Here is a 27,952-nt window from a genome sequence, read left to right as displayed (position 1 = left end):
CTGTTACAACATTTGTTTCAGAAATAACTCAGAAACAACTGTTCATATGTGATATTTCCTATCCTGATAATGTTTTACAGTATTATCTCACATTAGATTCCCTAGAAACAAAGATTCACATGCACATAGATAAGTGAAGTAGTGTCCTCAGGAAAAAGGAGAAGAGCAGAATAGGGTAAGAAAAAAGGGAAGAAACTAAGCAATGATGTATTCTCAGTCTGATCTAATTGTATGCTCTGAAACATGAACAATTGCCCAGGGTTGGTCTGACTTTGAGGTAAGAGGCCTGGATTTTTGTACTCCTGTGCTAGCCACTTACTGGCTAAAGACTGCCAGTGGAGAGTCGGCAAGGTGTTTAACCTTATGGATGAGGTGGTTTCCATTTGACCAGGCAATTCTCCAGAGAGAGGGACAGCTGTGAGTTGTTAACAACCAACACTCTCTGTAACTGGATGAGTAAATGAGCTGGTAAAGGGGATATGGGTGGAACATCAACAGTGTCCACTACAACTTCTAAATAATTGCAGCTGAATGTAAAGTACACTAACACAGCAGGATGCAGCAAACCAGAGAAATACAGAACTGCACACAATGCCCATTCATCCCAAGAATCTCATGTTCCTCCTCTTGGCTCTTTGGTCACAAACTCTGTCTTAGATATATGTACTGAGGGAGTCTTTACTGGTGTTTGTGGATCGTCCCCTTGAGTTCATAACTTTGCAGACTTATCCTTCTTTCCATCTAGATATACTCCTTTCATCTAGATACTTTCATTTTATTTTAGACTCCTATTATATAGTAAATATTTTTATTGCTTAAAATTTAACATGACTTTTTAATTGTGTTATTTTAATTTTTACTCTTCAGTTTTCAAAGCTGCATGAGTTTTGAACGGTCTTTCTTAACCTTTTTTTTCCAGAGCTCTGCTGTTTTTAGTCCATGATTTTGCACAGCACAAGGTTTTCCCAGGAACACATATACTATATAATAGAAAACAACTCTGCCAAGAAGATATTACCTCCATTTTCATTTGAGAAAACAGAGGTAAAAAAAATCTAAATTAAGTGTCAAATACGAGGGTTGAGACTTAAAAGAAGATATTTCTGACTCCAGTGCTCTCACTGTCTCCCAATACTACATTCTGCTCTGATGATGGAAGTAATACTTTAGGAAGATGAAGCTGATATTAGTATACAATTCATACTGAAGGTTAGAGAAATTGCAACAAGATTAATTGTTCTTATAAAACTTAGAACAGTATTGTCCAATAGAACTCTAAAATGATGGAATGCTCTTCTATCAGTGCTGTCCAATTTGGTAGCCACTAGACTACACATGACTATTGAGCATTTGAAATCTGGATGGTATAATGAGAATCTAAAATTTAAACATGTTTCTTTTAAATTCATTTAAATAACCACATACAGCTAGTGGCTATATATACACTACATATTTAGTAAAATAGAACAAGAAAAAGGAAAATCAAAATGCCAGAAGAGGAGGGCATTTTGTAATTTTATATAGGGTGGTTAGACTAGATAACACAAATTGAGAAGGTGACATTTCAGAAAGAATTGAATGAGATGTTTTTCCAAGCTGATAAACACAGAGAGAAGGGTTCCAAGACAAGTGAAAAGGCCCCAAGGTAGCAGTGCATCTCACATGTTCACAGAACAGCAAAGAGGATAGGGTGCTTGGAGTGGAGCAAGTGATGAAGAGCAGATATTGGAGACATTCGGAGGGAAGGGGGAAGATTATGTAGAGGCTTGTACATTATTGCAAACATTTTGGCATTTAATCTGAGTGATTTTAACCCATTAGCGGGTTTTAAGCAGAAATTGTGCATGTTTTAACTTTTGCTTAAGGCTAGACAAGGTAGTAAATCATACATGCAATAACAGCAGCTTGAACTAGGATAATAATGGAGATTATGGAAGTGGATGTATTTTGAAGGCATAGCAATAAAGACAATTTTGTGAAAGATTTGAGAGACATGAGAGAAAGAGAAGAGACAAGAACAAATCTAAAATTCTGACTCAAGGAGAAGAATGAAGTTACCAAATGACATAGTTTGGTGGAAAGGATCAAAAGTTTAGTTTTGGACATGTTAAGCTGGAGATATCTACTACATTTCCAAGTGAAGATCTCAGGTGGGCAGTAAACTATAAAAATTTAAAGAAAAAATAAGTAGAATTGACTGGAGATGTACATTTGGGAGTTTTAGCATATAGATAACTATTTAAAGGCATGGACTTTAAACAGACTTGAGATCACTATAAGAAGGAGTAAGATAGAGAAAAGATCCAAGAATAGAGTTCAGGCCAGGCCCATATGAATCAATTACATTTTGTGACTAGATAAAAAAGCAAAAAAAGAGCAACCATTAAGAAAGAAAGAAAGAATTACATACTAAAAGGCAAAAAACACAATTTGGGTAAAAAGAGCAAGTGTCAGAATCAGATACAGCAGGAATGCTGGATTTATAAGACTGAGAATTTAAAACCACTATGATTAATATATGAAGGGCTCTAATAAACAAAATGGACAGCTTGTAGGAACAGATGAGCAATGCAAGCAGAAAGATAGAAATTCTAAGATCTAAAAAGAAATGCCAGAGATAAAAGAAATACCTGTAATAGAAACGAAGAATGCCTTTGATGGGCTTATTAGTAGACTGAACACAGCTGAGAAAAGAATCGCTGAACTTGAGGATATGTCAATAAAAACTTCAAAAACTGAAAAGCAAAGAGAATAAGGACTGAAAAATAACAGAAAAGAATATTCAAGAATTGTGGAACAACTACACAAGGTATAACATATTTGTAATGAGAATACCAGAAAGAGAAGAAAGAGAGAAAGAAACAGAAGATTTGAAAGAATAATGATTGAAATTTTCCCAAATTAATGTCAGGAACCAAGCCACAGACCACAGATCTAGGGAGCTCAGAGAACACCAAGCAGGACAAATGCAAAATAATAACGACAGGGAGAAAAAAGAAAAAGAAAAACTATTGAAAGAAGACAGAGAAAAAGAAAAAAACACTCCTCTATAGAAGAACAAAAGTAAGAATTACAAATGATTTTTCTAGAGAAGCTACGCAAGTAAGAAGAGAGCGGAGTGAAATATTTAAAGGTTTGGGAGAAAAAACCCACCAACCTAGAATCCTATGACCTGTGAAATTATCCTTCAAAAGTGAAGGAGAAAGAGACTTTCATAAACAAACAAAAATTTGGAATTTGTTGCCAGTAGAACAATATTACAAGAAATATTAAACTGATTTTTTTTTAGAGAGAAGGAAAAAGACATAGGTCAGAATTTCAAAGCTACATATAGAAAGAAAGAACACTGAAGAAGGAATAAATGAAGGTAAAATTGAAAACTTTTATTTTTCTTATTCTTAATTTATCTAACAGATAAGAATTTATTCAAAGTAATAATAGCAACAATGTATTCAATTATGTATGCTTAAATTTAAGTCAAATGAATGACAGCAATGATACAAGAAGTGGGAGGAAGAAATTGGGATTTTCTAAGTATATGATACTAACACTACCTATGAAGAATTATTTGAAAGCAGACTTGTATTAATTGTAAATGGATACTACAAACTCTAGAATGCCTACCCAAAAAAAGGTAAGGAAAAGAAGTATAACTGATATGCCAAGGAAGGAAAGACAACAGAATCATATGAAATCCTCAATTTAAAAAAAAACAACAAAAACACTGAAAAAGAATAGAAGACAAAAATAAACAAAGAAAAAGGTTAACAAAAACAGTAGATATTAATCCAACTATATCAATAATCATTTTAAATGTCACTCACTTAAATGCACTAACTAAAAGAGACTGTCAGAGTCAATTAAAAAAAGAGTCTCAACTATATAAGAAACCCACTTTAAATGAAAACGATCATATAAATTAAATGAATGGAAAAAAAAAGTACTATGGTAATACTAATCAAAAGAAGTCAGGAGTAGGCAGGGCATGATAATCCCAGCACTTTGGGAGGCTGAGGTGGGCAGATCACCTAAGGTCAGGAGTTTGAGACCAGCCTGGCCAACACGGTGAAACCTTGTCTCTACTAAAAGTACAAAAATTAGCCAGATGTGGTGGCACATGTCTGTAGTCTCAGCTACTCAGGAGGCTGAGATGGGAGAATTGCTTGAACCCAGGAGGTGTGCTGCCGTGTGCTGAGATTGTGCCACTGCATTCCAGCCTGGGGCCTAAGTGACAGAGCCAGAGCCAGACTCTGTTTAAAAAAACAAAAAAACAAAAAAACAAAAAAACAGGAGTAGGAAGAAAGCAGAAGTAGGTACACTAATTTTAGACAAAGCTGACATGACAGCAAAAAACGTTATCAGGGATAAAGAAGGACATTCCATAAAGATAAAGGAGCCAATTCTTCAAGAAGACATAACAATTTGTAATGTGTATACCTCTAACAAGAAGAGTATCAAAATATGGCAGGCAAAAACTGATAGAAGTACATAGAGAAATAGAAGAATCCACCATTATAGTTGGAGATTACCACACCCCTCTGTCAGAAATGAACAGATCCGCTTGAGCCTGATATGCAGAGGTTGCAGTAAGCCAAGATTGCACCACTGCATTCCAGTCTGGGTGATAAAGCCAGACCCTGTCTCAAAAAGCAAAACAAACAGGCCGGACATGGTGGCTCATGCCTGTAATCCCAGCACTGTGGGAGGCCGAGGCTGGTGGATTACGTCAGGTCAGGAGTTCGAGATCCGCCTGACCAAAATGGAGAAATCCTATGTCTACTAAAAATACAAAAAAAAATTAGCCAGGCGTGGTGGCGCATGCCTGTAATCCCAGCTACTTGGGAGGCTGAGGCAGGAGAATCACTTGAACCTGGGAGGCGGAGGTTGCAGTGAGCTGAGATCGCACTGTTGCACTCCAGCCTGGACAACAAGAGTGAAACTCTATCTCAAAACAAACAAACAAACAAACAAACAAACAAACAAACAAAAAACAGATCAAGCAGGCAGAAAATCAGCAAGAAGATAAGTGAACTCAAAACACAATCAACTGGATATAATCAACATTTATGGACTACTTCATCAAAAATTAGCAGCATATACATTCTTCTCAAGTTCACCTGGAACATTCACTAAAATAGAGCATATTCTGGGTCATAAAACACACCTTAGCAAATTAATTTTTAAAACATACAATGCTGCTCTGAGTCCACAATGACAATAAATTAGAAAGCAGTAACAGAAAGATAACTGCAAAATCCCCAAGTATGTGCATATTAAATAATATACTTCTAAATAACACATGGGTCAAGAAAGAAATCTCAAGAGAAATTTAAAAATATCTTTAAATAAATAAAAATGAAAACAATTTATCAAAATTTGTGGGATGCAGTGAAAGCAGTACTTAGAAGAAAATTTATAGTACTGAATGTATATGTATATTAGAAAAAAAGGAATACCTAAAATCAATAATCTAAATTTCTATCTCAGGTATATAGAAAAAGAGGAGCAAATTAAATGCAAAGTAAGCAGTTAGAAAATAAAGAGTAGAATTAGGGTCAATAAAATTGAAAACAGAAAATCAATAGAGAAAATCAACGAAACCAAAATCTGGTTCTTTGAAAAGATTAATAGAATAAATTAGCCTCTAGCCATGCTAATTAAGAGAAAGAGGATATAAAAATTACTAATATCAGAAATGAAAAAGGGGACATCACTACAGATCCCATGGACATTAAAAGGATAATAAAGGAATATTATGAAAACTCTATGCCCACAAATTCGATAATGTAGATGAAACTAGACCAATTCCTTGAAAGACACAGTTATGTCAAACTCAAACAAAAATAGACAACCTGAACAGACCTACATCTATTAAATAAAATGAATCAATAATTAATATCCTTCTAAAATGGAAAGCAACAAAGTCCAGATGGGTTCACTGGTGAATTCTACCAAACATTTAAGAAAGAAATTATTCCATTTTTTTCCAATCTCTTTCAGAGAACAGAACCAGAGAGACTACTCTCTAACTCATTTTATAAGGCCAGTATTACCTCAATATCAAAACCAGACAAAGACATTAAAAGAAAAGAACATATCTCTCATGAACATCAATGCAAAAATTACCAATTATAATGTTAGCACACTGAATCCAACAATGTATAAAAAGAATTATACACAATAAGTGGGATTAATCTTGGAAACCCAAAGCTGGTTCCACATTCAAAAATCAATTCATGTAATCCACCACATCAACAGGCTATTAAAAAAATCACATGACTAAATCAACAGATGGAGAAGAGACAATTTGACAAAATCTAACATCCTGAATTTACTAAAAACTCCCAGTACACTAGGAATATGGGGGATCTTCTTCAAGTGGATGTAGAATATCTACAAAAAAACCCTACAGCTAACATCATATTTACCAGTAAAAAAAAAAAAACTCAAAACTTTCCCACTGAGATCAGAAACAAGGTAAGTATGTCCACTCTCACCACTTGTATTCAACACTGTACTGGAAGTACTTTGATAATTCAATAAGAAAGAAAAGAAAATATATGCATACAGATTAGGGAGAAAGAAATAAAACTCTTTTTGTGATGCCATGATTGTCGATGTAAAAACACAAAAGAATTGAAACAAATAGACAAAAACCTCCAGGAACTAATAAGTGATTATAGAAATGTTGTAGGATATAAGGTTAATATTCCAAAGTCAATAACTTTCCTATATATGAGCAATGAACAAGTGAAATTAAAAATGCAACACCATTTACATTAGCAGTCCCCAGCAATGAAATACTTAGGTATAATCTGACAAAATATATATGAGATATACATGAGAAAAATAACAAAACTCTGATGAATGAAATAATAAAGAACTAAATAAATAGATATTCCATATAAAGAAATACTCAATATTGTCAAGATGTCCAATCTTCCCAACTTGACCTACAGATTCAAAGCAATCTCAGTCAAAATCTCAGCATATCAGTTTGTGGAGTCTAATAACCAGATTCCAGAGTTCATATGGAGAAGCAAAAGACAGAAGATTCAACACAGTATTGAAGGAGAAGAACAAAGTTGGAGAATTGACACTGATTTTTCAATACTTACAATGAAATTACAGTAATCAAGTCACTGTGGTACTGATTGGTCAACGAATAGACAAATAAATCAATGGAACATATAGACAGCCTAGAAATAAACTGATATAAATATATTGAACTGATCTCTGGCAACATAAAAGCAAAGGCAATACAATGGAGCAATGATGGTCTTTTCAACAAATGGTGCTGGAACAATTGGATGTCAACATGCAAAAAAGGGAACCTAGACATAGACATTACACTCTTCAAAAATTTAACTCAAAATGCATCATATATGTAAATATAAAATGCAAAATAATAAAACTCCTAGAAGGTAACATAGGAGAAAACATAAATAACCTTGGGTATTGTGATAAATTTTTAGATATAATAGTGTAGGCATGATTGATGAAAGAAATGATTAATAACCTGAATTTCACTGAAATTAAAACTACTCTGCAAAAGACAATGTCAAGAGAATTCCTGCTTTACAGAAGAGAGAAAATATTTGTAACAGACACATTTTATAAAGGACTGTTGTCCAAAATATACAGAGAACTCTTAAAACTCAACAACAAGAAAACAACCCAATTTAAAAAAAAATGAGGCCAGGCGCGGTGGCTCAAGCCTGTAATCCCAGCACTTTGGGAGGCCGAGACGGGTGGATCACGAGGTCAGAAGATCGAGACCATCCTGGCGAACACGGTGAAACCCCGTCTCTACTAAAAAATACAAAAAACTAGCCGGGCGAGATGGCGGGCGCCTGTAGTCCCAGTTACTTGGGAGGCTGAGGCAGGAGAATGGCGTAAAAACCCGGGAGGCGGAGCTTGCAGTGAGCTGAGATCCGGCCACTGCACTCCAGCCTGGGCGACAGAGAGAGACTCCGTCTCAAAAAAAAAAAAAAAAAAAAAAAAAAAAAAAAAAATGAGCCAAAGACCTGAACAGACACCTCACTGAAGAAATTAAATAGATGGCAAATAAGCATATGAAAAGATGTTTAACCTCATATGTCATCAGGGAAATGCAAACAAAAACAATGAGATACCACTATACACCCACTGGAATGGTCAGAACACTGACAACACCAAATGCTGGCAAGATGTGGAACAACAGGAACTCTTATTCATTGCTGGTGGGAAAGCAAAATGGTACAGATGTTTTGGAAGTTTCTTACAAAACTATACTCTTACCATACGATCCAGCAATTGTGCTGGTTGGCATTTGCGAAAAGGAGTTGAAAAGTTATGTCCACACAAAAACCTGCACACAGATGTTTATAGCAGCTTTATTTATAATTGCCAAAAATTGGAAGCAACCAAGATGGCCTTCAGTAGACGAATCAATGAACAAACTGTGGTATATCCAGACAATGGAATATTATTCAGCACTAAAAACAAATGAGCTATCAAACCATGAAAAGACAAAGCATATTACTAAGTGAAAGATGCCTGTCTAAAAGGCTACAAACTGTATGATTCCAACTATGTGACATTCTGGAAAAGGCAAAACTATGGAGACAGTAAGAAGATCAATAATTGCCAGGGGTTAGGAGAAAGGGAAAGATGAATTTTTAAGGCAGTGAAAATATTCTGCATGATAACATAATGATGGATACATGTCATTATCCATTTGTCCAAACTCAATGAATGTTTGACACCAAGAGTGAGCCCCAGTGTAAACTATGGATCATGGGTGATTATGATGTGTCCAAGTAGGTTCATCAGTTGTAACAAACATACCAGTTTGGTGGAGGAGGTTGATAATGGGAGAGGATATGAATGTATTCGGGTAGGAAGACATATGGGAAATCTGTATACTTTCCTCTCAATTTTGCTATAAACCTAATGCTGCCCTAAAATTTAAAAAAGCACATGGAAAATATTACTTCTGACATAGTTAGTATTTGAGACATCTGCCTTGCAAGCTTAGAAAAACCGAATAAGTTAGTTGAAACAGTTCCTACTTAAGAACAGTTTTGATAGCTCAGGTTTATTATGAATGATTGTAATTGATACTCTGACCTTATTCAATGTGCAATTGGAAAGAAATCTCTGCATATAAGCAACAAACTATCAATAGATTTTGCTGGTTTATTGACTCATACTATGTGTTTAAATATTATTAAGAGAGGTGGGCGTGTGCATTTTGTATATGTATATACTGCATTTCACATCTGAGTTGCTTTACCCAGAAAATATATTATTTATTTTATCTGGTGGCCCTTACATTATTTGATAAGCTATTGATTAAAGCATTTATTCTCTATTAAAACTAGTTTCAATATTGGAGCTGTAAAATGAAAAGGCCATAAAGAAGAAATGTAAGAAAAATATTTAACAGAACGAATATATGTTTAAGTCTTGGTTATCATAAGTCTTACGTAAATGTAATTTCTACAGCATTTACTAAAGTGATGGGTTATGAAAAAAAAAACTACATATACCATAATTTCAGAAACTACTATACCATCATACTAATTTTTGAGTACTAAAGGTATTGTTAAAGTGTAGTATATCCAAAATTTAGCTGGGCTTAGAAAAAAGTAAGGGACTAGTTAGTAGTAGTTAGTACACACAATAGGTAAGGTACCCTAGTTAGTAACCCTAGTTAGTACACAAACTAGGTAGTGTGCACCTGTAGTCCCAGCTACTGGTAAGGCTGAGGTGAGAGGGTCAAATGAGCCTGGGGAAATTGAGGATGCAGTGAGCTGTGATTGCCCTACTGCACTCCAACCTGGGCAACAGAGTGAGACCTGTCTGAAAAATCAATCAATCAATCAATAAAAAATAAAGTGTAGTATATCATGAAAAATCTATTTCTCAAAATCACATTGGATTTCAAAATAGCAAAATATAGGATATTTCATGGCAGTCTTTTCAGGCTCATTAAATGATTCACCAGACAGTTTCTGACTGGAAAAATAATAGTAACAATAATGTCAAGACAGGAAAGAATGTTTTTCATATTGAGAGACTTAATGAATCCAGAGTAAGCACTTTGAGTTAGGGAGGGTTTCTAAACACAATTCCGTAGTACCAAAAAATTATTCCAGAAACTATTAACACAAATAAATGAAAAATAAACAATTTTTTCCAAAGATACAACTCCTTTTATAGAAAGGAAAAACTTAAAATGATCATATTAAATAAAGAAATATTTCTGTTATCTTGAAAACAGAAAATAAAAGGATAGAAACATCCAAAAACGGCATCAAGATGAACGATCTGAATGGAAATCATTTGGATGAAGAAAACCTGATGGACTAGATATTTACAAAAGATAAGAAATGGAATAGTCAAATAACAAAGGAATAGAATACAAATAGGAAAAAAATTTAATGATCTCCAAGAAAGCGATCACGAGAAACATTTCTCAAAACTACTTTATGAGTTTTAACTCTTCTAAACCATAATACATGAAAAGAATTTTTGTAGTCTTATACTGTTCACCCTTAGTACAAAGAAAGGGAAAAAATAGTCATTGAGTTTTTAAAAAGTGGTACACTGATAAAGGCATGCTAACTGACTCAACAAAAATAGGCAAAAAAATTTATCAATCACTAATGCAACTGTGGCATGTCTTACATATATTTTCTTTAGAGTAAAATTAGTCATAATTATGAAATCTATTAGGTTATTTAACCTCAAAAGGAATAGAATACTTTTCTTTTTACAATAAGCATATTACATGTAAACATTGTCATCAGAACTTGCAGAAAAGATATATACTTACCTAAAATAGTAAATCATTGGATAAATTTCTAACTTTAAAATGAGGCAAATATGTTAAACTACAATACTATAATTTCAAAATGTAGCTGTACGTGATACTTAATATAAAAACAATTTTAAAGTTTCAAAAACTCTGATTTAAATATTTGACATATTTAGATATGATGGTTACATAAAAAAGATTTCATCTTTTTTCCACCATATTAGTGCAGTATGAAAAAGTCTGAATTATGCAAGAACTCTTCCAATTTATTGTAAAATCCTTATTATTGTCTTAAAATATAAAATTTATTGAGATCTACTTATCTGGCATCTTTCAAGACTATTCAGTCTAATTGGTACAGGTGTTCCAGCAATTGGGATTTCTCAGGGGTTTAAGTTGTCATAGGTTGCCATAGGCTGTTTTGGAGGGTGAGGAGGCGAGTTGTTTATTTCTCTTTTACTTATTTACTTTTATGGTAAATGATGATGAATTGTACTCCAGTTTTTTTTTTTGAGACGGAGTCTCGCTCTGTCGCCCAGGCTGGAGTGCAGTGGCCGGATCTCAGCTCACTGCAAGCTCCGCCTCCCGGGTTCACGCCATTCTCCTGCCTCAGCCTCCCGAGTAGCTGGGCCTACAGGTGCCCGCCACCTCACCTGGCTAGTCTTTTGTATTTTTTTTAGTAGAGACGGGGTTTCACCCTGTTAGCCAGGATGGTCTCGATCTCCTGACCTCGTGATCCGCCCGTCTTGGCCTCCCAAAGTGCTGGGATTACAGGCTTCAGCCACCACGCCTGGCCTCCAGCTTTAATACTATAAAATAATTCTAAAATTCTTACCTGATACTACACCAATTCCATCATCACAGTCATAGTCAGAGACTTCACTATCACTTATTCTCTTTGACCCTATGAAGTAAACAACAGCAATAATTAAAAATTGTGATTATTTAAGGAAGAAAATTCCCCAAACACCTGAAACACAAATGAAAATATTCTGAATGAATCAGTTAATAACAAAAAATATGTACAGAAAAAAGTCATTATGAGCTTATTGTCATTTATTTTCATATACATTTCATGATGTGAGGATATGGGTAATGAGGAGTTAACAATTTATATAATTATTATTCTGGAAATATATAAGATAAAGTTCCTAAATGATTTAAAGCTTAAAATAACATTAAATACTAAATAATATGTGTAAGTTATCCAACACTGATAAAATCTATTAGAAAATAGATAAGTTAATTTTAGATGCTTATGGATAAAGACACTTAAGATCAGATAAATTTCAAAACACAGTGTGTTATATTCCAATGCATTAATGCGTCTTTTTCTAATATGCATGACCAATACATTGACTATGGTCAATTCCTGATTTTTCATGCTCATGCAGAGAAAGTATAATTCAGAAAGCAAACTCACTTAAGACATCTTAAATATCCTTTTAAAAAAAACTATGTAGTTTAGCTATTTCTCTATTGCTTTGAAAAGACAATAAGAAAAAAGTCATCCACAATACTAATACATAAAAATTGTGAATTTTGGTATGTTTTCTATGAAAAAAACTAGGAAAGGCACTCATAGTGATTACAATTCAAGAGCACCATGTTTGTGTTTTTCCTCACAAAACAAATCTATAGCAAAATTTTTAAATGTGAATCTTACTATGGCAAAAATAGCATCAAACTAAATCAACCAGAGCTTTGAGGGCTAAAGCAGATTGACTACACGCTTAAATATGAAATTATTGCATATAAAAACAAACATGTGGTTATTTGTTTTTAAATTTTTTTCACCTCCATGTGTTTCAGGAACAGACACACCCTACACAACAGAATTCTTTATTAAAGCATTTTTCCCTTCCTTGGTATCAGAAAACATTTAATGAATGAAGACAGTGTTGCTATTTCAAAAAGATATTGTCTATTTTCTTACAGTATACATTATTTTTTACATGGAAATCGGTTTTATCAGAAAATAAGTGCTTTCATGTATGGTTTATAAAACACTGAGAACTCACATTGCATGAGGTGTCTAAGGCAGAGATCATTAAAATGTCCCAGAATTACCCTCAAGTATTTACAACCTACTCTTGGAGGCACCCGATAAATTTTTTTCATTTGTTTATTTTATTACCTGTGCTTTGCCAGCAGGGAAAGTCTCTATTGCCAGAAACTGAAGTCCTCATTTTCTCCTCATAATGGTGAGGAAGAAGACACCTATCTTTTTTATCATATGGCCCTACTGAATGAACTCTTTCTATTATTTTCATTCCAAATGCTTATGTTCATAAAGCTTTAGACATGATCAAATCTGAAGCTTTTATAGCCCCAATAGATATTAAACTAGAATTACCTGACAACATCGCAACAGACTGGGCACAAAAGCATTTAGAGAATTCAGACATACATTCGAAAAAGACTTGGGACAGAAGGGGTATCACATGAATGGGCTATTGAGGAGAAGTTAAGGAGAACTGCTACCCAGCTTGTCTGTAAATGGGCAAGGATAGGGTAATGATTAGTTTACTATGTCAGGTGCACTCCAGAACAGAAAGATTACAAGTTTTCGGTATTTGTAAAAAATCAGATAAAACATGACAACAACAAATGATGTTTATTTTATCAGCCTTTGTAAGCTGTACCATGTGTGGGTACATGGGTGAAGTGGCATATTTGGTTTGTAAATGCTGCCTCCTTCAAAATTGTATTGATTCCTTTCTAGATTGAGATTTTATCTGTTTGATCTTAACCCTATATAAGTTAAACATATTCCAATTCAGTTCTCTCTAATTGTCTCATCTTCTGACATTCTGACAAAAACAGGTTATTAAGTTCAGTATTTTCTTTTAAAATTAGTGGGTTTTTTTTTTTTTTTTTTTTTTTTTTTGAGATGGAGTTTTGCTGTTGTTGCCCAGGCTGGAGTGCAATGGCATTATCTTGGCTCACGGCAACCTCTGCCTGTGGAGTTCAAGTGATTCTCTGGCCTCAGCCTCACGAGTAGCTGGGATTACAGACACCCAGCACTACGCCTGGCTAATTTTGTATTTTTAGTAGAAACGGGGTTTCACCATGGTAGTCGGGCTGGTCTCAAACTCCTGACCTCAAGTGATCCACCTGCCTTGGCCTCCCACAGTGCTGGAATTACAGGTGTGAGTCACTGCAGCTGGCCAAAATTAGTGTTTTTTGTGTCCTATATATAATTCTTGCTTTATAAGCAAAGAGAGAGTCTCCCATATTTTCTTCTGAAAATTTAAAAATTTTGCTTTTTGCATTTACATCCTCATCTGTCTTGAACTGAGTTGGTGTATAGTATGAGATATAAATGCAATTTCACTTTTTCCATATGGCTAACCCATATCTCAGTATTGTTTATTTAATATTTCTACCTTTCCCAAATAATCTGTGATGTCACCTCTGTCATCAATAAATGTATTCTATCTGCAAGAATGTAATCCAATTCAAATCAAAGTCCCTATAGGATGATCTGTATTCTAATTTTTTGCCCCTTGTACAGGTTGTCTATCCACAAATCAATAACTCATTGTGTTTGTTACTACAATGTTACATATTGAAGCAAATACATCCACCTTATTATTTTCATCTTGGATCATGCCCCTTTACTCTTTCATATAAATTTTAGATTCAAGTTATCATCTTGAACAAAAACATCCTATTGGGATTTTGATTTTGAATTTCACTGAATCAATAAATTAATTCAGAAAGAAGTGCCATATTTTACAGCATTCTTTTAGTAGTCAGGTACATGGCATTTTCTCCATCTAAGTTTGGCCTTTCTATAAAACTTTTAATTTTGGCTACTCAAATTATCCACATTTGTTGGCTATATCCTTTCTATCTTATAATTTCAATTGCTATTAGCTATACAGTTAAGAACTATGTTTTCTAAATTAATTGCTCAGACACAGAAATGCAATTTCATTGTGAATGTTAACCAATCACCTTGTTAAAGTCTTTTTCTCTCTCTTCTTACTTCTATTAAAGTGATTCTGGTTTAATTTGAATTTTTCTATGTAGACAATCATCATCCCCAATCGTTATGTGTTTCTTTTTTTTTCCTGCCTTGCTATGCTGACAACTACAATGCTGGAAAAAAAAAACTAGAAAAATTTTACAATCTTTTTAAAATTGTGATTTAAAATATAAGTTTTCTAATATTTTTCCCTTAGAAATGGTATTTGCTAAAGTTACAGTTTATCACATTGGGGAAGGTCTCTATATTGTTAGTTTGCAGAGGTTTGCAGAGTGAGATGTAATGTTTATTAAATGTGTTTTCTGCATCTATTGAATTAATCGTGTAGATTCTATAATTTAATATACTTATTTGGAAAATTACATGTAAATGTATATTACATATATATTGATATGATAAATGATTCTTTCATTCCTGAATTTAAGTTCAGTGATATTTCTTATGGATTTTAGACTTTTACTTCTTAATTATTCTTTTAGAGACAAGGTCTTGATGTGTCACCCAGGTTGGGGTATAATGGCACAATCATAGCTCACTGTAAACTCAAACTCCGAGGCTGAACCAACCCTCCAGTCTCAGCTTTCTGAGTAGCTAGGACTACAGTTGCACACCACCATGCCTGGCTAATTTTTAACTTTCTTTGCAGAGACGGGGCTCTTGCTATATTGCCCAGACTGGTCTCAAATTCCTGGCCTCAAGCAGTCATCCTGCCTCAGCCTACCAAAGCACTGGGATTGAAAGCAATTTTTGCATTTTTATTTACTCACTCTAAGTTTTCAAAGTGTTTGCTGTAATGATCACAATTTTATTTTGTTATCAATTTATTTTCTGATATATCAATTATGTTTCCTTTGCATCCTGTAACTTCTTTTTATTCTATCAATAAATTTCACTAAAGGTTTATCTTGCTATTAATTTCAAGGGATGAACTTTTGGGCTCCATTATCCTATCAATTAGAATTTTGTTTCACATACTATTAATTTTTGTTCCTACTTTTATGATTTCTATCCTTCTGCTTTAAATTTGTTTCACTATTTTTCCCCTAAACTCTTACATTGGATAAGTACTTTATAATTTTCTGCCTTTTAATGTTTACTAACATGAACATTCCCCTGTTAGCACTTCCCTATATTACTCAAATATTTATATGTAGTATATTGATTAACGTTCTATTCTAGATATTTTCTTCTTAGGACTATAAGATATTTACCATATTTCTTAAATCCAAGACACTATCAACTGAGTGACTACTCATGATTTCAGAGATGCTAGAGCTTGAAAAAAATGCTGATTACAATATAAGTTTCTACTTTTTTAAATTTTCAAAAGCACGAGTACAATTTATCTTTCTTTTTACAATTCGATGTGATAACACAGTATTAGAGAATATTACGTTAATTTTTAAAATTTGTCAAAAGGAATTATAAAATAGTATATTTATAACTCACATATTTCATGGTTGTAACAGAGGAATGTGAATTCATTAATTAAGTGCAGAATTCTTTATTTGACCACGAGATTAAACTTGTTAATTGTGCTGCCTGATTCTTTTGTAACTTTCCTAAATTTTTGTTTGCTTGACCTGTCAATGATGGAAAGCAAATTATATTGGAATCTCCATAAGTGGTGGTAAATTTAATTTTTCTCTCTAGTGTTACTTTTGTATATTGCAGTTATTCCATGTAATTCATGCAAGTTGAAAAATATTTCAATAGATTTAGAAAAATAATTTGAAAAATTATTACCCCCAATCGTGATAAAATGTCTCAGCAAACTAGTAAAAAAAGAATGTTCATAAACTGATAAAGGATATCTACAAAAAAACCTACAGCTGACATCACACTTAATTATGAAATACTGAATGTTCCCCCTAAGATAAAGAACATGTAAAGGATGTTCACTCCAAGGATGGTCCTTCTACTCAACATTATATTGCAAGTCCTAAAAAGAGCAATACAGCCAGGAAAAGAAACAAAAGGTATAGGCCGGGCGCGGTGGCTCAAGCCTGTAATCCCAGCACTTTGGGAGGCCAAGATGGGTGGATCACAAGGTCAGGAGATCGAGACCATCCTGGCGAACACGGTGAAACCCCGTCTCTACTAAAAAATACAAAAAACTAGCCGGTCGAGGTGGCGGGCGCCTGTATCCCAGCTACTCGGGAGGCTGAGGCAGGAGAATGGCGTAAACCCGGGAGGCGGAGCTTACAGTGAGCTGAGATCCGGCCACTGGCCCTCCAGCCCAGGCAACAGAGCGAGACTCCGTCTCAAAAAAAAAAAAAAGAAAGAAATAAAAGGTATACAGATTAGAAAGTAAGAAAGAATATGATCATGTCAATATAAAGTCTTAAGGAAACTATACAAAACTTATTAAGACTAGTAAGAAAATTTAGCAAGATTGCAGGATACATAGTCAATATAAAAATGAATATTTCTTACAGAATAGGAATATACAAACAGAATATTAATTCCCAAACCGTGTCATTTACAAGAATTTCCAAAATCATGAACTATTTAGAAATAAATTTAATATAAAATGTCCAAACCACAAAACACTGCTATACTAGTTTCCTATGGTTGTTATAACAAGATATTAAAAACTGAGTGCTTAAAACATCAGAAATCTGTTGTCTCATATCTCTGGGGGATAGAAGTTCAAAATCAAGGTCTCAGCAGGGCCATGCACTTTGATGGCTCTGGACAGAATCCTTCCTTGTCTCTCTTTGCTTCTGGTATTTGCCAAGAAACCTTGCTGTTCTTTAGTTTGTAGACTTATCACTCTAGTCGCATGGACATCTTCTCCTTGTATATCTTCATATTGTCTTCCCTCTGTGCATTGTCTGTCTCTGGGTCCACATTTCCTATTTTTCTAAGGACACCAGTCATACTGGTTTAGGGCCCACCCTAATGACCTTGTTTTACCTCGGTTACTCCTGTAAAGATACTATTTACAAATAAGTTCACACCCTGAGGTATTGAGGGTTAAGGTTTCAACATATCTTTTTGGGGGATCACAATTCAACCCAAACAACTGCTAACAAGTTAAAGAAGACATAAATAAATGGAGATTCTTTTCTGCCAAATCAAAAGTCAGATATATTAAAATAACATTATCAGGACACTGAGAGAAAATAAAAGTCATTCTAGATGTTATATATAGCTAAACTTTCTATTAGTAAAACAAAACGAAACAAAACAAAACAAAAGAACCCAGGAGGCCAAGCGCAGTGGCTCACGCCTATAATCCCGGTACTTTGGGAGGCTGAGGCAGGCGTATCACCTGAGGTCAGGAGGTGGAGACCAGCCTGGCCAACATGGTGAAACCCTGTCTCTACTAAAAATACAAAAATTAGCGAGGCATGGTGGCGCAAGCCTGTAATCCCAGCCACTCGGGAGGCTGAGGCACAAGAATCACTTGAACCTGGGAAGCGGAGGTTGCTGAGAGCCAACATTGCAAAATGGCACTCCAGCCTGGGCAACAAGAGCAAAACTCAGTCCCGCAACCGAAAAAAATAAAAATAAGAATAAAAAATAAAAAATAAAAAATAATATTCAGAAAAACAAAGCCTTTCCCAATTCTTCAGTGAAGGAATGACTGTAAAAAGTACTTCAAAAATAAACTTACCCCAAAATGAAGGGGTGATTGAAAAAAAGAAAAAAGGTAAAAATTTTGGTAAAGCTAAAAAAACCTGAATGAATAAAATGACAATTATAATGATAATCTGGAGGCTGAGGTAAACTTCTGTTAGTAATATGTTAGATGATAGGGAAGAGGGTGTTTACCAAATTGCAAAATTTTATATGGTTTGGAAAAAAAGGTAGAGATATACGCTGGCTCACACCTATAATTCTAGCACTTTGGGAAGCCGAGGCGGGCAGATTGCCTGAGCTTAAGCATTCGAGACCAGCCTGGACAACATGGTGAAACTCCGTCTCTACTAAAATACAAAAAAAAAAAAAAAAGAAAAAATAAATAAATATCAGCCAGGCATGGAGGTGTGCACCTGTAGTCCCAGCTACTAGGGAGGCTGAGGCAGGAGGCGGAGGTTGCAGTAAGCCAAGATTGCACCACTGCACTACAGCCTGGGTGACAGAGTGAGACTCCATCTCTAAAAAAAAAAAAAACAAACAAACCTTTTTTAGGTATGCATGTTAATATTTCAAAAGTAACCATTAAAACAACAGAGATTAAAAGCAGACAGAAAGCAGAGTATACAAAATAGTAATAACATGTTCCTATTACGATATAAAAAAGAAAAAATAATCCATATACATTTGTCTGTGTGTGCATTTTTGAGAGATTGTCAATATAATTGCAATTTTGCAATTTCTCCTTTCACTTCTTTCTGGTTTTGTTTTGTTTTGTTTTGTTTTGAGACAGAGTCTCGCTCTGTTGCCCAGACTGGAGTGGGTGTGATAAAACTGAAGTCTAGGATTTTAGATGCTTGTCTGATCCTGATAAATACCCTCTTTGAATCTTCTCCCAGACCTGAGCTAAGCACATCTGGAGATTCATAACAAAGGACATCAGTTGCAGTTGCTTCTGTAGATGGCCCACAAAATCAGGGTGAGAAGGGATAAGAGATAAACACAGGCTCCAGTTTGTCTACATGGATTCCAGTTTTCCTTGATTTTCCTTTTTGGATGTGTTTTTCCTAACCAGTCTATCCTTCTGTCCCACAGAGACTTCCAGAACCACTACTAAATGAAGAGGCAACAGACTTTTTCACTAGATCCTCTTTGGGGTCTTTGGCAAGTGACTTTTCTCAGATTCCTCAACCATTGTCTTACAAACCTTCCTAAAAGAATTCCAAGTTTCTCCCACCACTTTGTAAAGTTTAATCTTTAAAATAAATATCTTATTTGGTATTACTTCAGCACTAAATGCTTTGGCTTCCTCACTGAGGCTTAAATTATATTTCAGTCTTTAATTCATCTAGAGTCCATTTTTTTGTATATGGTTCAAGAAAAAGATCAAGTTCTTCTATCGTCTTTTCTTTATGAATGGCATTTTTTTAAGCTCATTTATTCTTTTTTAAACTTTTATTTTAGGTTGGAAGGTACATGTGAAGGTTTGTTATATAGGTGAACTCGTGTCCCGAGAGTTTGTTTTACAGAGTATTTCATCACCCAGGTACTAAGCACAGTGTCCAACAGTTATCTTTTCTGCTCCTTTCTATCCTCCCACCCTCCACCCTCAAGTAGACCCCAGCGTCTGTTGTTCCCTTCTTTGTGTTCATGAGTTATCTTTATTTAGCTCCCACTTCCAAGTAAGAACATGTGGTATTTGGTCTTCTGTTCCTGCATTAGTTTGCTAAGTATAATGGTGTACAGTTCCATCCATGTTCCTGCTAAAGACATGATGTTGTTCTTTTTTATGGCTTCATAATATTCTATGGTGTATATGTACTACATTTTTTTTAATCCAATCGGTCATTGATGGGCATTTAGGTTAATTCCACGTCTTTGCTATTGTGAATAGTGCTATAAAGAACATTCACATGCATGTGTCATTATGGTAGAATGATGTATATTCATCTGGGAATATACCCAGTAATGGGATTGCTGGGTCAAATGGTAGTTCTACATTTAGCTCTATGAGGAATCACCATATTGCTTTCCACAATGGTTGAACTAATTTACACTCCCACCAACAATGTGTAAGTGTTCCCTTTTCTCCACAACCTTGCCAGCATCTGTTATTTTTTGACTTTTTAATGATAGCCATTTTGTCTGGTGTGCAATGGTACCTCATTGTAGTTTTGATCTGCATTGCCCTAATGATTAGTGATATTTAGCTTATTTTATATGCTTGTTGGCCACATGCATGTCTTCTTTTTTTATTATTATACTTTAAGTTCTGGGGTACATGTGCAGAACATGCATGTTTGTTACATAGGTATACATGTGCCATGGTGGTTTGCGGCACCCATCAACCCATCAACCCATCAACTATATTAGGTATTTCTCCTAATGCTATCCCTCTCCTACCCGCTAATCCCCCAACAGGTCCTGCTGTGTGATGTTCCCCTCCCTGTGTCCCTGTGTTCTCAATGTTCAACTCCCAATTATGAGTGAGAATATGCAGTGTTTCATTTTCTGTTCCTGCATTAGTTTACTGAGAATGATGGTTTCCAACGCCATCCATGTCCCTGAAAAGGACATGCACTCATCCTTTTTTTGGCTGCATAGTATTCCATGGTGTATATGTGCCACATTTTCTTTATCCAGTCTATCATTGATGGGCATTTGGGTTGGGTCCAAGTCTGCTATTGTGAACAATGCCAGAGTAAACAGATGTGTGCATGTGTCCTTACATTAGAATGATTCATAATCCTTTGGGTATATCCCCAGTAATGGGATGGCTGGGTCAAGTGGTATTTCTAGTTCTAGATCCTTGAGGAATTGCCACACTGTCTTCCACAATGGTTGAACTAACTTATACTCCCACCAACAGTGTAAAAGCGTTCCTATTTCTCCACATCCTCTTCAGCATCTGTTGTTTCCTGACTTTTTAATGATCAGCATTCTAACTGGCATGAGATGGTACCTCACTGTGGTTTTGATTTACATTTCCCTAATGACCAGTGATGATGAGCTTTTTTTCGTATGTTTGTGGGTTGCTTAAATGTCTTCTTTTGAGAAGTGTCTGTTCATATCCTTAGTCCACGTTTTGATGCATTTGTTTGTTTTTTTCTTGTAAATCTGTTTAAGTTCTTTGTAGATTCTGGATATTAGCCCTTTGTCAGATAGATAGACTGAAAAAGTTTTCTCCCATTCTGTAGGTTGCCTGTTCACTCTGATGATAGTTTCTTTTGCTGTGCAGAAGCTCTTTAGTTTAATCAGCTTCCCATTTGTCTATTTTGGCTTTTGTTGCCATTGCTTTTGGTGTTTTAATCATGAAGTCTGTGCCCACGCCAATATCCTCAATGGTATTGCCTAGGTTTTCTTCTAGGGTTTTTATGGTTTTAAGTCTTACGTTTAAGTCTTTAATCCATCTTGAGTTAACTTTTTGTAAAAGATGTCAGGAAGGGATCCAGTTTCAGCTTTCTGCATATGGCTAGCCATTCTTCCCAACACTAGTTATTAAATAGAGAATCCTTTCCCCATTGTTTGTTTTTGTGAGGTTTGTCAAAGATCAAATGGTTGTAGATGTGTGGCATTATTTCCGAGGCTTCTGTTCTGTTCCATTGGTCTATATATCTGTTTTGGTACCAGTGCCATGCTGTTTTGGTTACTGTAGCCCTGCAGTATAGTTTGAAGTCAGGTAGCATGATGCCTCCAGCTTTCTTCTTTCTGCTTAGGATTGTCTTGGCTATGTGGGCTCTTTTTTTGTTCCATATGGAATTTAAAGTCATTTTTTCCAATTCTGTGAAGAAAGTCAATGGTAGCTTGATCAGGATAGCATTAAATCTATAAATTACGGGCAGTATGGCCATTTTGATTTTGATTCTTCCTATCCATAAGCATGGAATGTTTTTCCATTTGTTTGTGTTCTCTCTTATTTCCTTGAGCAGTAGTTTGTAGTTATTCTTGAAGAGGTCCTTCACATCCCTTGTAAGTTGGATTCCTAGGTATTTTTTTCTTTTTGTAGCAATTGTGAATGGGAGGTCACTCATGATTTGGCTCTATGTTTGTCTGTTATTAGTGTATAGGAATGCCTGTGATTTTTGCACATTGATTTTGTATCCTGAGACTTTGCTGAAGTTGCTTTTCAGTGTAAGGAGATTTCGGGCTGAGATGATGGGGTTTTCTAAATACACAATCATTTCATCTGCAAACAGAGACAATCTGATCTAGCTTTTTCTTACTTGAATACCCTTTGTTTCTTTCTCTTGCCTGACTGCCCTGGCCAGAACTTCCAATACTATGTTGAACAGGAGTGGTGATAGAGGGCATCCTTGTCTTGGGCCAGTTTTCAAAGGGAATGCTTCCAGTTTTTGCCCATTCAGTATGATATTGGCTGTGGGTTTGTCACAAATTGCTTGTATTATTTTGAGATATATTCCATTGATCAATGCCTAGTTTATTGAGAGTTTTTAGCATGAAGGGGTGTTGAATTTTGTTGAAGGCCTTTTCTGCATCTATTGAGATAATCATGTGGTTTTTATCATTGGTTCTGTTTATGTGATGGATTATGTTTATTGATTGATATGTGTATGTTGAACCAGCCTTACATCCCAGGGATGAAGCCAATTTGATCGTGGTGGATAACCTTCTTCATGTGCTGCTGGCTCCAGTTTGTCAGTATTTTACTGAAGATTTTCGCATCAATGTTCATCAGGGATATTGGCCTGAAATTGTCTTTTTTGTTGTTGTTGTGTCACAGCCAGGTTTTGTTATCAGGAAGATGCTGGCCTCATAAAATGAGTTAGGGAGGATTCCCTCTTTTTCTATTGTTTGGAGTAGTTTCAGAAGGAATGGTACCAGCTCCTCTTTGCGCCTCTGGTAGAATTTGGTTGCGAATCCGTCTGGTCCTGGACTTAGTTTTGTTGGTAGACTATTAAGTGCTGCCTCAATTTCAGAACTTGTTATTGGTCTATTCAGGTATTCGACTTCTTCCTGGTTTAGTCTTGGGAGGGTGTATGTGCCCAGGAATTTATCCACTTCTTCTAGATTTTCTAGTTTGTGTTGAGGTGTTTATAGTATTCTCTGATGGTAGTTTGTATTTCTGTGGGATTGGTGGTGATATCCCCTTTATCATTTTTTATGGCATCTATTTGATTCTTCTCTCTTTTCTTCTTTATTAGTCTGGCTAGTGGTCTATCTATTTTGTTGATCTTTTCAAAAAACGAGCTCCTGGATTTGTTGACTTTTTAAATGGTTTTTCGTGTTTCTGTGTCCTTCAGTTCTGCTCTGATCTTAGTTATCTCTTGCCTTCTGCTAGCTTTTGAATGTGTTTGCTCTTGCTTCTCTAGTTCTTTTAATTGTGATGTTAGGGTGTCAATTTTACATCTTTCTTGCTTTCTCCTGTGGGCATTTAGTGCTATAAATTTCACTCTACACACTGCTTTAAATGTGTCCCAGAGATTCTGGTACACTGTGTCTTTGTTCTCATTGGATTCAAAGAACATCTTTATTTCTGCCTTCATTTCGTTATTTACCCAGTAGTCATTCAGGAGCAGGTTGTTCAGTTTCCATGTAGTTGTGTGGTTTTGAGGGAGTTTCTTAATCCTGAGTTCTAGTTGATTGCAGTGTGGTCTGAAAGACTGTTTGTTATGATTTCTGTTCTCTTGCCTTTGCTGAAGAGTGTTTTACTTCCAATTATGTGGTCAATTTTAGAGTAAGTGCAATGTGGTGCTGAGAAGAACATATATTCTGTTGATTTGGGGTTGAGAGTTCTGTAGGTGTCTATTAGGTTCGCTTGGTCCAGAGTTGGGTTCAAGTCCTGAATATCCTTGTTAATTTTCTGTCTTGTTGATCTGTCTAATGTTGACAGCAGGGTGTTAAAGTCTTCCACTACTATTGTGTGGGAGTATACGTCTCTTTGTAGGTCTCTAAGAACTTGCTTTATGAATCTGGGTGCTCCTGTATTGGGTGCATATATTTTTAGAATAGTTAGCTCTTCTTGTTGCATTGATCCCTTTACCATTATGTAATGGCCTTCTTTGTCTCTTTTGATCTCTGTTGGTTTAAAGTCTGTTTTATCAGAGACTAGGATTGTAACCCTTGCTTTTTTTTTTTTTTTTTGCTTTCCATCTGTTTGGTAGATCTTCCTCCAACCCTTTATTTTGAGCCTATATGTGTCTGTGCTCGTGAGACGTGAGATGGATCTCCCAAATACAGCACACCGATGGGTCTTGACTCTTTATCCAATTTGCCAGTCTGTGTCTTTTAATTGGGGTATTTAGCCCATTTACATTTAAGGTTAATATTGTCATGTGTGAATTCGATTCTGCCATTATGATCTTAGCTGGTTATCTTGCATGTTAGTTTATGCAGTTTCTTCGTAGTGTCGATGGTCTTTACAATTTGGTATGTTTTTGCAGTGGCTGGTATTGGTTGTTCCTTTCCATGTTTAGTGCTTCCTTCAGGAGCTCTTGTAGGACAGGCCTGGTGGTGACAAAATCTCTCAGCATTTGCTTGTCTGTAAAGGATTTTATTTCTGCTTCACTTATGAAGCTTAGTTTGGCTGGATATGAAATTCTGGGTGGAAAAAATCTTTTCTTTAACAATGTTGAATATTGGTCCCCACTCTCTTCTGGCTTAAGATATTCATTGTTACTCTGATGGGCTTCCCTCTGTGGGTAACCCGCCCTTTCTCTCTGGCTGTCCTTAACATTTTTTCCTTCATTTCAACCTTGCTGAATCTGATGATTATATGTCTTGGGGTTGCTCTTCTCGAGGAGTATCTTTGTGGTGTTCTTTGTATTTCCTGAATTTGAATGTTGGCCTGCCTTGCTAGGCTGGGTAAATTCTCCTGGATAATATCCTGAAGAGTGTTTTCCAGCTTGGTTCTATTCTCCCCGTCACTGTCAGGTACACCAATCAAACATAGATTTGGTCTTTTCACATCGTCCCATACTTTTTGTTCATTTTTCACTCTTTTTTCTCTAATCTTGTTTTCTTGTTTTATTTCATTGAGTTGATCTTCAATCTCTGATATCCTTTTTTTCTACTTGATCAGTTCAGCTAATGATACTTGTGTTGCTTCACAAAGTTCTTGTGATGTGTTTTTCAGCTCCAACAGGTGATTTATGTTCTTCTCTAAACTGGTTATTCTAGTTAGCAATTCGTCTAACCTCTTTTCAAGGTTCTTAGCTTCCTTGCAGTGGGTGAGAATATGTTCCTTTAGCTGGGAGGAGTTTGTTATTACCCGCCTTCTGAAGTTGACTTCTGTCAATTCGTCAAACTCATTCTCCATCCAGTTTTGTTCCCTTGCTGGCGAGGAGTTGTGATCCTTTGGAGGAGAAGAGGCATTCTGGTTTTTGGAATTTTCAGTCTTTTTGCACTGGTTTCTCCCCATCTTCGTGGATTTATCTACCTTGGTCTTTGAAGTCAGTGACTGTCTGATGGGGTCTCTGAGTGGACATCCTTTTTGTTGATGTTAATACTATTCCTTTCTGTTTGGTAGTTTCCTTCCAACAGTCAGGCTCCTCTGCTGCAGGTCTGCTGGAGTTTGCTGGAGGTCCGCTCCCAACCCTGTTTGCCTAGATGTCACCAGTAGAGACTGCAGTCCAGCAAAGATTGCAGCCTGTTCCTTCCTCTGGAAGCTTTGTCCCAGAGGGGCACCCACCAGATGCCAGCCAGAGTTCTCCTGTATGAGGTGTCTGCCGGCTCCTACTGGGAGGTGTCTCCTAGTCAGGATACACGGAGTTCAGGGACCCACTTGAGGAGGCAGTCTGTCCCTTATCAGAGCTGGAACACTGTGCTGGGAGATCCGCTGCTGTATTCAGAGCTACCAGGCAAGGACGTTTAAGTCTGCTGAAGCGGCTCCCCCAACTGCTCCTTCCCACAGGTGCTCTGTCCCAGGGAGGTGAGCGTTTTATCTATAAGTTCCTGACTGGAGCTGCTGCCTTTTTTTCAGAGATGCCCTTCCCAGGGAGGAGGGATTCTGCAGAGGCAGTCTGGCAACAGTGGCCTTGCTGAGCTGTGGTGGGCTCCACCCAGTTCAAAATTCCTGGCTGCTTTGTTTACACTGCGAGGGTGAAACCGCCTATTCAAGCCTTCGCAATGGTGGATGCCCCTCCCCACACCAAGTTCAAGAGTCCCAGGTAGAGCTCAGACTGCTGCGTTAGCAGCAAGAATTTCAAGCCAGTGTGTCTTAGCTTGCTGGGCTCCATTGGGGTGGGATCCGTGGAGCCAGACCACTTGGCTCCCTGGCTTCAGCCTTCTTTCCAGGGGAGTAAATGGTTCTGTCTTGCTGGCATTCTGGGTGCCAGTGGGGTATGAAAAGCAAAATTCCTGTGGCTAGCTTGGTGTCTGCCCAAACGGCTGCCCAGTGTTGTGCTGGAAACCCAGGGCCCTGGTAGCCTGGGCACTGCAGTGAATCTCCTGGTCTGGGGGTCGTGAAGACCATGGGAAAAGTGCAGTATCTGGGCCACAGTCCAAGGTACAGTCCCTAGTGGGTTCCCTTGGCTAGGAAAGGGAGTTCCCCAACCCCTTGCACTTCCTGGGCGAGGCAACGCCCCACCCTGCTTTGGCTTGCCCTCCTTGGGCTGCACCTACTTCAAACCAGTCCCAGTGAGATGAACTGGGTACCTCAGTTGGAAATGCAGAAATCACCTGCCTTCTGCATTGATCTTACTGGGAGCTGCAAACCAGAGCTGTTCCTGTTTGGCCATCTTGCCAGCAATTGTGGCAGTTTTCAAGGGAAATGCTTCCAGCTTTTGCCCATTCACTATTAAGTTGGCTATGGATTTGTCATAGGTGGCTCTCATTATTTTGAAGTATGTTCCTTCGATGCCTAGTTTCTTGAGAGTTTTAAACATCAAGGAATGTGGAATTTTAATGAAAGCCACTTCTGCATCTATTGAAACGATTATGTGATTTTTGTATTTAGTTTTGATTATGTGATGAATCACATTTATCGATTTGTGCATGTTGAACCAATCTTGCATCCCAGGCATAGAGACTACTTGTTCGTGGTGAATTGACTTTTTCATATGGCACTGTATTTTTCAATTTTCAATTGTTTATTGCTGGTACATGGAAATACTGATATTGTATCTTGATCTTATATCCAGTAACCGTGATAGATTCACTTCTTATAATAGTTTTTGCATAGATCCCATCTGACTTTCTATATGAATGAACATGTATGCAAATAAGCACCCTTTTACTTCTTTTTCAATCTGGATGCATTTGATTTTTCTTGCCTTATGATACAAGCTAGAAGCACAATTACAACTTTCAATAACAGTTGCGAGGGCAGACATTTTTTTTTCTCATTTGTGACCTTGGGAGGAAAGAATGCAGTCTTTTACCAATATGATTTAGCTGTAGGGTTTGATACATGTTCTTTATTGGATTGAGAAAGTTCCTTTCTCCCCTACTTTGCTTAGGGTCTTTTACAGGGATGAACATTGGATTTTATCAAATGCTCTTTCTTGAGATGATCTCTTGAGATTATTATATATTTTTTTTCTTTTTCAGTTTAATATGATGAGTGACATTCTGTTTTCCAAATGTTAAACAAACATTGCATCCGTGGTATA

At 36.3% G+C, this 27,952-nt stretch overlaps 1 protein-coding gene across 34 annotated transcripts in view; it reads right to left on the bottom strand.

The window, feature by feature from the left end:
- Positions 1 to 27,952, bottom strand: part of RIMS2 (regulating synaptic membrane exocytosis 2) — a 728,068-nt gene that overhangs the window by 282,661 nt on the left and 417,455 nt on the right. For all 34 annotated transcript variants that reach the window (XM_025395354.1, XM_025395352.1, XM_025395350.1 and 31 more), the window contains one exon: positions 11,640 to 11,708. In XM_025395354.1, the coding sequence (XP_025251139.1) occupies positions 11,640 to 11,708 (69 nt within the window). The remainder of the gene's footprint in view (positions 1 to 11,639; positions 11,709 to 27,952) is intronic.

The sequence above is a fragment of the Theropithecus gelada genome, chromosome 8, assembly GCF_003255815.1.
Source record: "Theropithecus gelada isolate Dixy chromosome 8, Tgel_1.0, whole genome shotgun sequence".
NCBI lineage: Eukaryota > Metazoa > Chordata > Mammalia > Primates > Cercopithecidae > Theropithecus > Theropithecus gelada.
The sequence above is the reverse complement of the archived record's forward strand: the minus strand, read 5'-3'. Positions and strand labels throughout refer to the sequence as shown.